The 16011-nt window shown below is 39.3% G+C and overlaps 1 protein-coding gene and 1 long non-coding RNA gene across 3 annotated transcripts in view; one reads left to right on the forward strand and one right to left on the reverse strand.

The window, feature by feature from the left end:
- ROCK1 (Rho associated coiled-coil containing protein kinase 1) overlaps window positions 1-16011 on the forward strand; it is a 63893-nt gene that overhangs the window by 40508 nt on the left and 7374 nt on the right. For both annotated transcript variants that reach the window (XM_083748318.1, XM_083748319.1), the window contains exons 23-32: window positions 620-785; window positions 2265-2358; window positions 3939-4027; window positions 4399-4587; window positions 5061-5226; window positions 8965-9035; window positions 9602-9690; window positions 10200-10278; window positions 10388-10649; window positions 11989-12193. In XM_083748318.1, coding sequence (XP_083604444.1) covers window positions 620-785; window positions 2265-2358; window positions 3939-4027; window positions 4399-4587; window positions 5061-5226; window positions 8965-9035; window positions 9602-9690; window positions 10200-10278; window positions 10388-10649; window positions 11989-12193 — 1410 coding nt within the window. The remainder of the gene's footprint in view (window positions 1-619; window positions 786-2264; window positions 2359-3938; window positions 4028-4398; window positions 4588-5060; window positions 5227-8964; window positions 9036-9601; window positions 9691-10199; window positions 10279-10387; window positions 10650-11988; window positions 12194-16011) is intronic.
- On the reverse strand, window positions 12223-14705 carry LOC310848832. Its single transcript, XR_014566638.1, has 2 exons — window positions 13357-14705; window positions 12223-13189 (listed from the first exon to the last, which is right to left on the reverse strand). It is a non-coding gene; the product is annotated as an uncharacterized lncRNA (long non-coding RNA).

Below are 16011 nucleotides of genomic sequence, written 5' to 3' on the forward strand. Positions count from 1 at the left end.
GTGGAGACATTTCTGCTTCATGTTTCTCACGAGAATGCATACAGTGTGTTTTTAATTTTGCTTAGAAATAAAATGTTCATAAAAGTGTAGGATGTTACATATGCTAGAAGTGTAGGTATACAAGGTTGTACTTGAGTAAAAACTGTACATTTTTATTTGTTTTTACTCCCAAGTTAGGACAGAGCAGAACAGCATATTCTAGAATACTGTGGACATAGTATATTTTGACACAAATTTTAGTTCTGCAAGCAAATAAAAAAATACAAGTATTTAATGATTGTAACATACAGAGGAACATGAGAAGAAGACCTTGCTCTTTCCCCCTGCAATAGCACCTGTGTTGTCTGGAACAGACTTTTTGTTTTATTGTGTTTTATTAAAAAGACAACATGGCTCATACTTTGCTTGGAAAAAGTATGTATAATTTATATGCTACATTTATTTCATACCTTTCCATCAAGGAGCTCAAGGTAGCAAATATAATTTCACCCCATTTTGTTTTCACAACAACTCTATGAGATAGGTTAGCCTGGGAGATAGTGACTGGTTCTCTGCAGTCTTAGTCTTTAAACACTATATATTACTACTTTGGAAAAAAAATATTAACTTTTTGTTGTAGAGAAACTCTTGCTGCACAGCTAGATCTGGCTGAAACAAAAGCTGAATCTGAGCAGTTGGCCCGAGCTCTCCTTGAGGAGCAGTATTTTGAATTGACTCAGGAGAGCAAGAAAGCTGCATCACGAAACAGACAAGAAATTGCCGACAAGGATAATATTGTAAGCCGGGTAAGTTACTGTGCAATAAACACATTACAACACAACTTGCTATCTTGTATCAAAAACATCTTTGAATCCTCTATTTTATACTCCTTTAAAATTTTATTCCAGATGTATGTATTGCTCTGATGTGCACTGGAAGTTCTGTTTTCCGTAGTGGAGAATGGAGAACACATAACAGGGTTAACTCCCTTCCAGCTAACCAGTAGTGCTTTAAAAGTTTTGACCCTGCCTCAGAGAGAGTTAACCCCTTCATGTGTGCTTCCATTTCCCACTGAACAGAAGGGCACTTCATGGTAAGGCTAACTTTCTGATTTCAGTAAAGGGAACTGAGGCATATATACAAAGGGCTACAAATGCAAACTGGTTCCTTCCTTGAAATTATAGGAAAAGCCATTCCATGCTTTACATATGTGTCCGAGCTGTCAGGGGTGCTCCTCAGCCAAAAAAAGTATCGTATGTTTCCATCTATAAGACGCCCCCTATTTTGGGGGGACTCTGGTTTAAGAAAATGGGGGGAGATGGCCTCCGTGTATAAGACGCCTCCACATTTTTGACATTATTTTTAAGGGGGGAAATCTAGTCTTATACATGGAAAAATACAGTACATGACATACCTGTTTTGCCGTGTCTAGGCAGCTATTCCCAGGTCTGTGCTCTGTGGAGCAGTTGCAGCAAGAGGGACCATGCCTCTTCCACCAGCTTATTTATCTTCCCCAACAGGCTATGCACATGCTACTGGATACTATACCTGTGTGTGAGCTGCCTCTGCTCTTCCTGCTTCAAATCTCTCCTGGTTCTAGGAGAAATTGGTGCAGAAGAGGGTGGGAAGCACCCAGCCCTTCACTTGCCTGACCAGTCTTTTCTTCCTCTCCCTCTAGCTCTGAAGCTTCCTCTGCCTTTGACTCCTGGTTGGTACAGGTCCCCACAAATAACCTTCCCCTTTGCCCTAGTCAGACTCCATCCACTCCCCCCCCCCCGCGCCCAGTGCACACTCGTCAGCATCCTGCTAGTTCCTGGCAGTTCCCTTGCCTTGACATACAGTGGTACCTTGGTTTTCGACCGTCTCTGTTGACTAACATTTCGGAACTCGAACGCCGTAAACCCAGAAGTAAATGCTTCTGTTTCCGAACACACCTCGGAAGTTGAACTGGAAATGCGGCTTCTGTCTTGAGTTTTCTGTTTTGAGGCTTCTGCTTTGAGTTTTGAGAACGCGTATGGTCTTCCAGAACAGATTAAGTTCGAAAACTGAGGTACCACTGTATTTGAATCTGTGTTAAGTTTTCTAAAGTTTCTTTACATAGCAAAGCACTGTATGTGATCTTTTCGCACATCACTAAATATGTCTAGTACAGAAAAGATCTGCAGAAACTAGTCCAGATTTTTAAAAGGATAAATTATGAGATGACAAATTGTTACCGGTCAAGTCTTTGTAATGTGCTTATTGATGTCAGTGGTTTAACAAAGCCTTCCCCCTGTCTTGCTTAGCTTGAAGAAACAAATAATACATTAACCAAGGATGTGGCATTTCTAACAAAAGAAAATTCTGAACTAAATGAGAAGATTAAGAAACTGGAGGAAGGTATGTGATAATTTCCATATCAATGGCCATAAAAGATTAATTTTGAAATATATCAAAGCCTTTTATACACGGAGAGCAGTTCTTTTTTCAGTGGGTTAGGTCCAAACATCTCTTTCCACAAACAGAAGGGCTCCTAGTGTCTGAAGGCAGGAAATGCACCAAGTTGAGGAAGTACTGTAAGTGGCTTGAAGTCCTCAACTCCAGTCTATTTCCTGCTTTGTCCGAGGTGATCTTTGGTGTTAGCCAGGGGTTGGCAAGGTTTACCTCACCTGGGCCAGTTCACTCCAGTGGAGATCCCTCTGTGGGCTGGATCGCGCACATGCATGAGAGCGTGCCCGTGATTTTCAGCACCTGTGTCTGTGCAGATGTGATTCCGGCGCTGCGGAAGCAAGTCCTTGTGGCTCGGTTTAGGGGCAGCTTGTGGGCCGGTTAAACGACCCCCGTGGACCGCTTGTGGCCCATGGGCCTTAGGTTGCCGACCCCTGGTGTTAGCTGTTGCTTTTGGCCTTTGTAAGATGGCTGTATTCTGTTGTTTGTGTCCCTTTTTGCTAGTGGACTTCTTCTGTAGGCAAGTCTAGAACTGGCCTGGTATGTCCTCTGTAGTAAAGTATACAGTTTAACAATCTCTGTTCTGCTAGAACATGAGCTAAAAGTTGGAAATCTAACCGTTAGAGTTTGAGGTATGGAGGAGCCATGCTCTTTATTATAAATGAAGATGTTTAAGAAGAATTATTGGCAGTATCATTTAAATCAGGGGTGGCTAACCTTTTGCCCTCCAAATATTGCTGGACTAAAAGTCCCATCAGCTGCTGTCAGCATGGGTAACATTCAGGAGGTTACCCACCCCTCATCTAAATTGTTTCTATTAAAAAGATTGAGTTATGAAAAAAGTGTACTTAAATTTCTCAATTACCGTCATAGACGGTAATTTTCTGAGGTCTTAGTTTTTATCTAATATCGAGAATAGTTTCTTCTAATTTCATTTAGGCACCATACCAATCCATAATTTGATTGTGTTCTGCCTTTTTGTAATTGAAATTTGTTTTTTTTTTTATTGATTGCTTTGAGAGCCAGTGTGGTGTAGTGGTTAAACGCGGTAGTCATGTAATCTGGTGAACCGGGTTTGCTTCCCTGCTCCTCCACATGCAGCTGCTGGGTGACCTTGGGCTAGTCACATTTCTTTGAAGTCTCTCAGCCCCACTCACCTCACAGAGTGTTTGTTGTGGGGGAGGAAGGGAAAGGAGAATGTTAGCCGCTTTGAGACTCCTTAAAGGGAGTGAAAGGCGGGATATCAAATCCAAACTCTTCTCTTCTTCTTCTTCTTCTTATGTGACTCATCATAGTGGAAAGGTGGGATATAAAGCTTCTCATAAAACTAATAAATAGGGTGGTATCTGACTAAATCATCCTAAGAGTACAAATATTGAATCATTCCAGAATGATTATGCAGTGGCATAACCATTTGGTTACATTAATAAAAATTAAATAACGATTGATGGGGGAAGGGAACCAAGTAAGGAGCAGTTATTTCAATGTCATAAAAGGCCTTGCTTAACTTTAATGCTTAATATTGTCAACAGATTATATATTGAAGAAAGAAGAAGAAATAAATACCATAAAAATGCAGTATGAAAAGAACTTGAACACTGAAAGAACCCTTAAAACACAGGTATTTGTCTTTTTTTTTGATGCTGTGTTAAACTACATTCTGAAAGATTTTATTAGCCCTTCATATGTTCTTCTGTTTTCACTACAAACAAGGATGAAAGGTTTCAATTGTGATTATACACCCACAGCATTTCCCCATTTGTCTTAGCTGTGGGAAGAAGAATAATGGGTTAAATGGCTTAGACCCATAGAAATATATGAGATCCATATATTTATTTCACTAATTGATAATGCTTTGTAAAATGTTTAATTTGTGAGCAAGACTCAAATGTTATCATTGGTTAGAATAATTCCAAGAGGTTGGGGACCATATATGTGCTTATATTTTTTATGTCTATTCAGATTTGTGCATATTTGTTTGATACATAACAGGCTGTCAACAAACTGGCTGAAATTATGAATCGCAAAGATTTTAAGCTAGATAGAAAGAAAGTAAACATGCAGGACTACAAGAAAAAAGAGAAGGAAAATCGGAAGTTACAATTGGAACTTAACCAAGAAAAAGAGAAATTTAATCAGATGGTAATAAAATACCAGAAGGAGCTTAATGAAATTCAAGCGGTAAGACCTTTCCCCTTTTTTCATTTGGTTTTATATAGTCCTGTCAAATACATTCACTGATGGTTTTCTGCTTAAAAGCTAACATATATGAGAATAAAATGGTGTTCAGTACTCAGCTTGTCTGTCTAAACTCTACTGTGGAGTACCTTGTTCAACTAAAGAGTTTTCAAATGATTACTGTCATGCACGAGGAAGTAGCAGGACAAAGTTAATCTAACAGAGCAACCAAGGCAGTTTCTGTGCCAAAACTGGTGTTAAACCTGACCAAAAACTGGAAAATCTCTCATTTAAGAGACTGAAACTGGCCAGTGATGATATTGTATACTAGTAAATAATTTTGTTTCTGCAAGGTTGTGATGATAGATCTGCAAATAATGAACATTTTGTTTGGCTCAGTTTGAATTTTAATACCTCACGTTCTTAACAAATTAGTTCATACAAATAATATTCCCCACATTTTCTACTGAATACAGCAAATTGCGGAAGAGTCTGCACATAAGAACGAACTTCAGATGCAGTTGGATAGCAAGGAAAGTGATATAGAACAACTGCGCAGTAAAATTAATGACTTACAACTAGGCATGGACTCAACTAGTGTTGCCAGCCTTCCGCCAGATGACACTGATGGGAATGTTATAGGTAAGAGGCATAGATGTTTTGCTTACTATTTATGCATCTTGTTCACCAGGCTTTTCTTCTCTATATAGATAAGCTATCACCCCCCCCCCATTTTTAAACAACCTTTGGCTTTATTATTTTACATTTCTTTTGTAGATAGAGGATAATATGGTTTAAAGGCAGGGTGCAAAATTCTCTGCATACTTCTCTTTAGAGAAAATTTAAAAGCTTGAGTTCCCATTTAGATAATTCCTTAGTATGCAGCTTGCAAGTTGTCATTTTTTTATACAGTGGCTGTAGATGTGATATCTGCATTTACCATCATTGTTTGGTTAGAGTAGATTTACTGTGGATTATATTTCATTGCAGGGACGCGGGTGGCGCTGTGGGTAAATCCTCAGTGCCTAGGACTTGCCGATCGTATGGTCGGCGGTTTGAATCCCCGTGGCGGGGTGAGCTCCCGTCTTTCGGTCCCAGCTCCTGCCAACCTAGCAGTTTGAAAGCACCCTTAAGTGCAAGTAGATAAATAGGTACCACCGCTTTATAGCGGGAAGGTAAACGGCGTTTCCGTGTGCTGTGCTGGTGCCAGCTCGCCAGAGCAGCTTCGTCACGCTGGCCATGTGACCCGGAAGTGTCTTCGGACAGCGCTGGCCCCCGGCCTCTTAAGTGAGATGGGCGCACAACCCTAGAGTCGGACACGACTGGCCCGTATGGGCAGGGGTACCTTTACCTTTATCTTTATATTTCATTGCACAAATAATTAACAAGTCCACTTCCCCACATGTACTGTTGCAGTAGAAAAAAAAAGTATGGATTTTTTAAAAATCTTAATTATATTTATATGTATGATCTAACTACTGCAAAGAATAAAGCCCCTGACAATTGTAAAGCACCTGTTTCTTAGCTCCCCTTTTACAATTGCTGTATATCAAAATAACTGACACATCAAGATTGAATTGTTTTCTGATTCTTGATAACAAAATTAATTAGGGTCATTTCAGTTTATATTATTTTATGCTTTTAAGCTGATTGTTTAAATTAATTAATTAAATTAAGTCTGCATCACAATAGCAGACTTCCACTCATTTTAATTTCCTTCTTGCCCTGCATGCCCCCAAAATCTGCTCTGGAGGATCTTCCAACTCTCTGGAGCAGACTTTGAGGGTGTACAGAGGGCTGCAGGGTGGAGAACAGGAAGGTGAAGTCAGATTGCAAGTCCTTTCTGCTCACTCACAGATTATATATATATATATATATATATATATATATATATATGAAACATCTTAATTAATAGTGGACAGAATGGCCGAGGGATTAATTACCTAATTATTTCTTACTTGGTTGACAGTTCTATTTAAAAAGTATTAGATGGGAAAACCTATATAACAGGAACCCTGGAGGTAAGGAAAGATAGGACAAACAATATATAGATTATAATTTCACATCAAAATCTGTAATGTGAACAGTTCAAGTTTTAAAATGTAACAGTTATTCTGCTCATTTACATATGATTCACCCCATCTGGCCAGATTCTATATCTCTAGTCTCCAGTGAAGTGCATTTAGGATTGGATTCCTAGAGACTGAACACTACAGCTATCTTTTCTGACTCCTTCACCAGATTGTTTATCTTCTTTAGCCCTATTCAGAAGTTAGACATGTGCAGTGCTTTATTTGAAAAAAATGGGTTGCCAGTACACTCACCCCTTTGCCTGCCTCCTCCGCCACTGCTTCCCACCCACCGCCATCCCCAGAGGCATTTTGGCGTGACCTACCAAAGCAGGTCTACCACAAAATGGTGCGGCTAGAGCGGCCCACAGAGCAAGGAAAGGAGGAAAAAGAAATGTCATTGTTCTAGCCACGCCACTTTGTAGTAGAGCACAGCAGTCCTCCTCTACCACAAAGTGGCGTGCTTGGAGTGGCCCACTAGTCAAGGAATGGAGGGGTAAGAAAGTCGGCCGCTCTTGCCACGCCACTTTGTGGTAGACCCACTTTGGTCCAAAATGGCTGTGGGGAAGAGGTGGAGGAGGAGGTGAAAAAGAGGTGGCGGTACAATGTACTGCCGCATACCGCCTAAAAAAACCAAAAACCTTGACATGTGAATGGGAAGCAGGGTTGTGCTGAATATCTGAAAAGCTCATGCACCGATTTTGTGTATGCTGAGTATTCCTGGCTTCTGGTGTCTGAGCATACAGTGTAAATATATGTTTAGACAAAGCCTTTGTGTGTACAGCTGTATGTGCAAAGAATTCAGCACAGTCTTGAACCTCAGTTATGAGGGGTTCCAGATCACATGGAAGTCAGTTGTGTGTACAAAGGCTCCATCCGCACTGATATTTGTGCTGTATGTGCAGATGCCAGAGGGCAGGGCTAGTTGGTGCCCATGATGTTGGGGGCACGGCTACTTGGCACAGCCTTGCTCATGCGCTGGTTTCATGTGTGAGCAGAATTTATGAACAGTGTTATGTATTGTATTCTTTAATGGACTTCATCTTGAAAAGCAGCAGCTTTCATTCCTAACTGTGGCTTGCTATCTCTTCCTGTCTTCTTATCATGATGTATAAGCATCTTTCCAGATAGTGGTTCTGCACACTAAGAATTAATTCTGATTGTGTTCATTTTTTGTTTATAATGTGTTGAGAGTTTCAGTGGGGAGTACATCTGAAAGTAAAAAACCTCAGCCTGGGCTTAAAAGTCCCACTTTAGCCTAGACTCACTTTGTAATCAGAGGTCACTAGCTCTCAGCCTCAGTACCCTGTCATTAAACCTGCATCCAGTAAAAAATTATTTTTTTACTGCTAGGAGCCAGATGAAAACATTCTTCTTTAACCAGGCCTTTGGCTGTTAAAAAATCTATGGACTTTTAAATGTGTTTGCCTGTGTGAAGAAGAAGAAGAAGATGATGATGAATAGTATTTTTTGTTTTTATGTTGTCAACCACCCTGTAATCTTTGGATGAGGGGTAGAATATAAATTAAATAGTAATAATGTTTTTCAGTCAATGCTTGGTTCTGAAACAGTACCCTGAATTTGGCATACATGTGGCAGGGTTCTTTCTCTCTGCCCCAGGTTAGAATATCACCAGCTGGTAGTTACTTGTAATGAAATTTGGTGTTACAAACATCAGTCCTTTTTATAAGCATTTAGAGAACCTTTAGCCTTTTATATGATTATGTAGGAATCTTATCACAGACTAAAAAATGTTGTATGAAAACTAAATAAACTGCTTCTCTCTTATTCTTTATATCTAGCTGATTCTTCCTGCATTCCTTATTTATTTCTCTTCTATTCTTACCTTCTGTGAGTAATGGGACAAGTGGGTACTTTGTGTTTGCTCTCCTGCTTTTTTTGTTTATTGTGAACTGTGGCTTTCAGTTACTATACCTTTATGCTTAGTATTTCATCTTCCCTTTCCTAGTGTTACATTACATTTATGTTAAAAATTTTAATAATACTATGATTCATGCTATACCACCATTTTCAGACCAAAGTCTGGTCTGGCTGTTTCAAAACTTTGCCATTGAAACAGTATTTGATGTTACCCTTGTAAACCCTTTTGCTGCTTATCCTGCAATAGGTTTATTGCCATGGAAAATGAATTTGTGACAAAGCATGAAAAATGCTTCAGTTCTGTTTTTTATTTAGCTGTGGCTTTTATTCCTGCTTCAGCAGTCTATTTGGTAATTGCTAATGGCTGCATGAAATTTATTTTCTTATAGTTCTCTGTTATTAAAGTGTTGCCTAATATGTCCCCCAACAGAGTCAAGAATGGAGGGCTGGCTTTCAATACCAAACAAAGGAAATATAAAACGTCATGGATGGAAGAAGCAGGTATATAAGAATTCTATTTTCTTTTGAAGCATATGCCAAATCATATATTAAATTATTCAGCTTACATCCAACGCATGGGTAGAAAATATTTGATGCTTACTAAGACACACACACATGCTGAAAAATAATTGGTTATGTAAGACCATTTATGCTGCACAAAAAAACAACCCAGGCCATCTAGTTATCATTTCTTCTATCTGCATGTTTTTGAAAACAATTTAAACTGAGTAAAAAGCAGTATATATGCATCATTAGTTTTTATCCTAATTTATTAGTGATTAACTAATGTTGTCTCTGGGTGGTTCACATGTCACCCCCAATTTCAGGCTAGTGTACTCCATGTTCCCTATCTTCCATCCTTCCCTTCCTTGTGTTCATAGTTAAACTCAAACTCAGATGTTTGAGTGAGATATGGCAACTTATCCTTTGCCCCAACTAGGATCAGAAGTCAAGCTATGGTTTTGCATTACACCTGAACAGCCTCTCTTTTTATCCAGAGAAATGACGAGGTGAATAGAATTGCCTTTTATGTATTAACAGTCTTTTCCCCTTTCTCTCTTTTTCAGTATGTTGTGGTCAGCAGCAGAAAGATTTTGTTCTATAACGACGAACAGGACAGAGAACATTCTAATCCATCCATGGTATTAGATATAGAGTACGTTCTTCTAATATCAGTTTGAGATAACAGAAGGGAATTTCCTAATTTAAAAGGTTTAATTTTTATGGGTCTTTAGATACAGAGATACATTTTAGTTTCTGTCAGACTGGATAGGCTCAACTATTCAGAAGAATGGTTCACTTGAGCATGTTGAATCCTTTAGTGAATAGAGTGTCTCCATCATTTCTACAACTTTTATATGTTCACATGTCACACCAGATTTTCCTGCAGTAAATATGTATGTGTGAACATCAGATGAACACCCATTAACACCACCTAGATACACTTCTATGATTCCTGATTCAGCTACATCTTCCTGTTACCTATACTCTGTTACATATATGCACACTTCTCAATAATTCTTTATTTTGTAGGAAATGCAGTAACGTTATGTACTTGTAGCAAAATGGATATTGATGTTAAACAGTAGGGAAATTAATTTTGATCTAATATCTGCTTAGTTGTGATATAATTATTAAAACAGTGCAATGTTTATTTGATTGCAGAAAATTGTTCCATGTGCGACCAGTAACACAGGGGGATGTCTATAGAGCAGAAACTGAGGAAATTCCTAAAATATTCCAGGTAACAGCAACTGTCATATATTGATTTGAACATAGTTTCTTTAAATAACTTGTCAACTTTGAAGAAAAATGTATGAAATACTACTATATGCCTTTCTTGTTTTGCTCAGATTCTATATGCCAATGAGGGCGAGTGCCGAAAAGATTTGGAAGCAGAACCAGTTCAGCCACCAGAGAAGACAACCTTTCTGAATCATAAAGGTCATGAATTCATCCCAACATTATACCACTTTCCAGCCAACTGTGAGGCTTGTGCCAAGCCCCTCTGGCATGTATTTAAGCCACCACCTGCAGTAGAATGTAGGCGATGCCATGTTAAGTGCCATAGAGATCACTTGGATAAAAAGGAAGAATTAATTGCACCATGTAAAGGTAAGGTGACTATATTTATATTTGAATTCAGTGCAGTTCTGTCAGAGGGGCAATCCAAACTAGGTTGATTAGATTATGGGTTGTATCTGGTGCAGGGACGCAGGTGGCGCTGTGGGTTAAAGCCTCAGCACCTAGGACTTGCCGATCAAAAGGTCGGCGGTTCGAATCCCTGCGGCGGGGTGCGCTCCCGCTGCTCGGTCCCAGCGCCTGCCAACCTAGCAGTTCGAAAGCACCTCCGGGTGCAAGTAGATAAATAGGGACCGCTTACCAGCGGGAAGGTAAACGGTGTTTCCGTGTGCGGCTCTGGCTCGCCAGAGCAGCAATGTCACGCTGGCCACGTGACCCGGAAGTGTCTCCGGACAGCGCTGGCCCCTGGCCTCTTGAGTGAGATGGGCGCACAACCCCAGAGTCTGTCAAGACTGGCCCGTACGGGCAGGGGTACCTTTACCTTTACCTTGTATCTGGTGCTCTTCATGTGTAATTACACTGGCTGAATGGGACTTCCATTTTTCTCCTCTTCTTGTGCCCCCACCCTCAAATCTGTTCTGGAGGGTCCCCCAAACCCCCACAGCTGATTTTGAAGACATCCATGTGCTTGTGTTTACATGTAGTTTTATTAAAAGTAATTTGAAAATATATTGAAATATGCTGACTGACTGTAACTTTTAAATCAGTAATCTGTTTTAAATTGATTAACCAATTAAGCAACTAAGTAAAGGTAAAGGGACCCCTGATTGTTAAGTCCAGTCGCGGGTGACTCTGGGGTCATGTGGCCAGCATGACTAAGCTGCTTCTGGCGAACCAGAGCAACACACGGAAACGCCGTTTACCTTCCTGCCGGAGCGGTACCTTTTTACCCACTTGTACTTTGACGTGCTTTAGAACTGCTAGATTGGCAGGAGCAGGGACTGAGCAACGGGAGCTCACCCTGTTGCGGGGATTCGAACCTCCAACCTTCTGATCGGCAAGCCCTAGGCTCTGTGGTTTAGACCACAGCGCCACCCACGTCCCTAAGCAACTAAGTAGTGCAGTTTTAATTTTGAAAGATCTGGATTTCTTTGCTGTAAAGTATGTACCTAAGTGCTACCAACCATAATACATTATATTAAAATCATATAATTGTAGAGTTGGAACGAACCCTGAGGGTCATCTAGTCCAACCCCCTGCAATGCAGGAATATCAACTAAAGTATCCATGACAAATCACTACCCAATCTCTTATTAAAAACCTCCAGTGAATGAGAGGTGTTTGTTCAATACTTTCATTAGCCAACCAGTGGTTTTATTTAACAGTATTCTTTTTTTCTCATTTAACAGTATTCTTTTTTTCTCATTAATAGTGAGTTATGATGTAACTTCAGCAAGAGATATGTTGTTGTTAGCCCCCTGTCAAGAAGATCAGAAGAAATGGGTTTCTCATTTAGTAAAGAAGATCCCCAAGACACCACCATCCAGTTTTGTTCGTGCTTCCCCCAGAACTCTTTCTACAAGGTCCTCAGCAAATCAGTCATTCAGAAAAGTTAAGAATGCGTCTGGAAAAGCTAGGTGAGATGTGAATGGACTAAGTTTAAATCTTTCTTTTTTTTTAAGGAGGGTCTGCATATGAAATAACTGACCTATCCAAAGGTTACTGTGTTGACTAGATTCACCTCTTACAAATCTGATTAAATCTGGTTCCTAGTTAAGGGCATTTACTAACTGGAGATACTGTCTTTTTAAATGCAGCAAATCTTACTTTATTTTTGTTTAACAAGCAGCAGGAATTCATATCAATGTAAAATGATTTATTCAAGTCATTTGAAAATCCTAATGCATTTTGAGCAAATTGTTCTACAATGGGATTTAATTTTTAAAATAAACATTCAGTTTGTGAACATAACATACTTATAATTTTTATATTTGTAAATATTATTAATATAAAAAATTAAATGCACTAAAACATTTTTAAGTCTTTAAAATAGACATACCAAATCTACCTTACCCTTCCATCTATGCCTTTCTAGCTGATTGTAACTTGCTGTCACATCAACAAAGGAACTGGTGGAAGTTGGGGGAGGTTCAGAGTCTTATATAAGCACCCATTTTTCAGTATAATCAACTGGAATTCTTCATGTACTTATGGTGATGTTCATTTTTACACAAACATCTCTTAAAGAGAGGAATGCACATGTTAGTAGTATCCATAAAATGCATTGCTACTTGTTTCACCAGGTTTTTGCTTTATTGTTGCCTTATATTTTGCCTTGTATTTGGTTACTAATGGAAGTTTGATCTTCAGTATTATATAACTCTGTGCCCCTCTTTGCTGCATTATTCCACATCCTGGTCAAAGTTCTCAGCAAAGTATCCTGATAATAAGTCATATCATTGATGTTGGTAAATATTCCTCCATGTAATCCTTAATACACTTTGTTTTATTTCTAGCATGCACAAGCCATTTATTTAGCCCTTTGTGTGAAAGTGCTTTCCAATATTTAATACTTTGCTCTTTTTTATGGCAAAAAAATATTTTATCTAGATTTTTAAAACCACAGGTACATGCTTTAAATTGAAAAATGTAAAAACTCCATAAACTCAGAAATTCAATAGTAGAAAAATCAGCCTTCTCTCAAAAGAAAGTAATCCACCCCACTGTGATTCAACTGACAAGAAATCTTTGTTTCTCCTTGGAATATTCAAATGGAATGACTTCCCAGGAAAAATAACACAGTAGAAACTAATTACACTGTAGAAGGCAACACATTTAAATGGGGATAATATTGGGGATGTGCACTGACCAGAGGATTTGTTCAGACCCTGATTCAGCACTTCAGAAAACGTCCACCTAAGTCCAAAGTACTTTTGGAGGGTGCCCAATTTGTGTCAGTTCCAAGTCTGCGCCAGAAAAAAAGGCTTCATCATCTCTCCCATTTGCTATTGAGAACTCAGAAAAGAGCTCTAAATTGGGCAGAATTTGATAAAGGTTTTAGGTGTGCATGCCTAAAATCCTTTGGCAGAAACAATCCTGCAAAATCTTGTGAGGATAACTGCAGTGGTTTTCCTACAAGTGGAATCATTACATTTTTAAGGTGGTGTAAGAAAGTGATTACATTAGTCTTCCCTACTGTGGTGGACACTCAGGGGTGTATTTATCAATCCTTTTGGGGTTGATTATGGAGTGGGGGGTAGGAACAACAGTCCCTGTGGTTTTGTTTGTGGGCACTACATCAGTGCTCATAGGTGATACTGCACACAGAGCTGTAATCAAAATGCTTTGTTTACTTGTGTTCCTGCCCAGTATGCTGGGATATTGTACTTTCCCCACCCCAGGCCCTCCATTGTTGCTTCCTAAGCCGCTATTGTGTAGCTTCTTCCAGCAAGAGGAACTGGAGCTGTCTGGTGTAATGCCCTTGAAACTTGCCCCCACTCAGCTTTTTTTTTTTTTTTTTTGCAGTACAGGCAGATGGCATAGCTGGGATCCACCGTCATCTCAAAATTATCCCAGATTATGCTCTGCTACTTTCTCCTTTTTATGGTTCTGCCAGCCTTGGAGAGGGTGGGGGAGAATTTGCATCTGCTGTGTATGTTGTCACTACTCCTGCCTGCAAAAGTTTCAGCTTCGTGGGAGAATAATTTTTCTAGGCAGCACTGCCTCTACCCCAGTGGGAATCACCATGTAGTTTGCTGCCAGCACCAAGTACGTGCCTGCTGATCAGACATGTAAGGGTGCGGCTGTGTTAAATGTGTCTATTGTTCTGCTGCTTTGCTACCTATACCCTTTAGCCCAGTAACACACAACAGTATGTATGTAGAAAAGAAGCACATAAAAATGGAAAGCACAGAGTGAACTGAATCCAACTAACTCATTAAATCTATTGAAATAAATGGAAAGGAATGATGTAAATCCATTTATTTGAATGAATTGGATGGATATGGCTTGTGGTGATACAGTGTGTGCTTCTGGAAATCACTAGTACGTATGATGAAAACAGGCTCAAAAGGACAGGAAGCCACAATTAACAAATATGGAAAAACAGGGAAAATCACTTGAGGATGGGCACATATGGGGAGGGGGGGGAGAGAGAGACAGAGAGAGAGAGACAGAGAGAGGTTGAGTGTTACTTAAATTAATATGACTTAAAAGGAACTGTTTTTCTCATCTTTGAGTGACTGAAAGTGTTCAAGTGGGTTTGGCTTCCCCTACTGCTCAAAGGCAGGGAACATTGAACTTTAGAGGAAGTAGATGGTTTTCTCCTTAGGCTTCAGTTTGCTTCATGTGCAAGCTTAAAAAAAACGCACACACAAATTACACAATAACAAACCACTGCACCAGAAAAAGCTCACTGAGTACACAGCAGAGCATAAGACCAACCTTAGGAACAAGGAAACCTAGTATGGCAGTTGAAAAAAACATTTTTAAAAGGGAACGACACCTTGAAAACTTTAGATCATCCAAGGACAAATACCTTTCAGGTGAGAACAATGGTTCCTTCTCCCTTGGGTATTTAAGGTCTTCAAGTAGGATGTTGCTGTTCATGCCCTTTGACCACAAGGTGGCACTAAACTCTCAGACCTGCCATTCAGGTAGGAAGCAAAAATTCTCTCTCTCATTCCATCTCTTTTATCTTTGTGTTACAGCAGCTTTGCTTCATGAGTGCCTTATGCAGGCAGTAAGTTGTGATTGTTGTAACTCATCTGCTCATTTTGCCGCCTAAACCATAGAAATCATATGATCTCAGTTAAGTTTAATTATGAGTTTCAAGGTTAACTTTTTCATTTAAGTTTCAAGCCATCTTTCTTCTCTAACCAAATATGTTCACCCTACTCATTTGTCTCCCTCATTTCTGACACTTTCTTATATACATCTTCATTTGTGCTTCCCTACATTGTACTAGAGGTTTTGTATTCTTTAGCTAAGCTCCCGTATGTGGATAGCATGCCTGGGAGCATGATTTATATATGATTACATTAATGATGAAAAATATAGCTCTATTTCAATACAAAATATATCATAGAAGATACGTTTTCTGATTTCTGGGAAAGAAAAAACAATAAAGATGTGATTTGGAAGCAAAAATATATCAGCTAAATATACTGCTGAGTCAACCACTGGAGGATATAAACATAGATGCTAAGTTGTGCTAGGATCAATGCTGGCATTCTGTATAATTTTTGCACATTCATTCTAGTTTTACATCTTTTCTTCATTATGTATCCTGAATACTGATCTTCATCTTTCTATATGTACCTGTGAGTGCATATATGTCTTATATACATCATTTAGCCAGATAAAGAGCTACGTAGCTTCACTTTGTCAATTCATATTCATAGCTGTTTCTCCCTTAACCACCATTGTCTTCGGAGGAAATTCAGAACGTTGATTC

The sequence above is a fragment of the Podarcis gaigeae genome (assembly GCF_964106915.1).
Source record: "Podarcis gaigeae genome assembly, chromosome: 7".
Lineage (NCBI taxonomy): Eukaryota > Metazoa > Chordata > Lepidosauria > Squamata > Lacertidae > Podarcis > Podarcis gaigeae.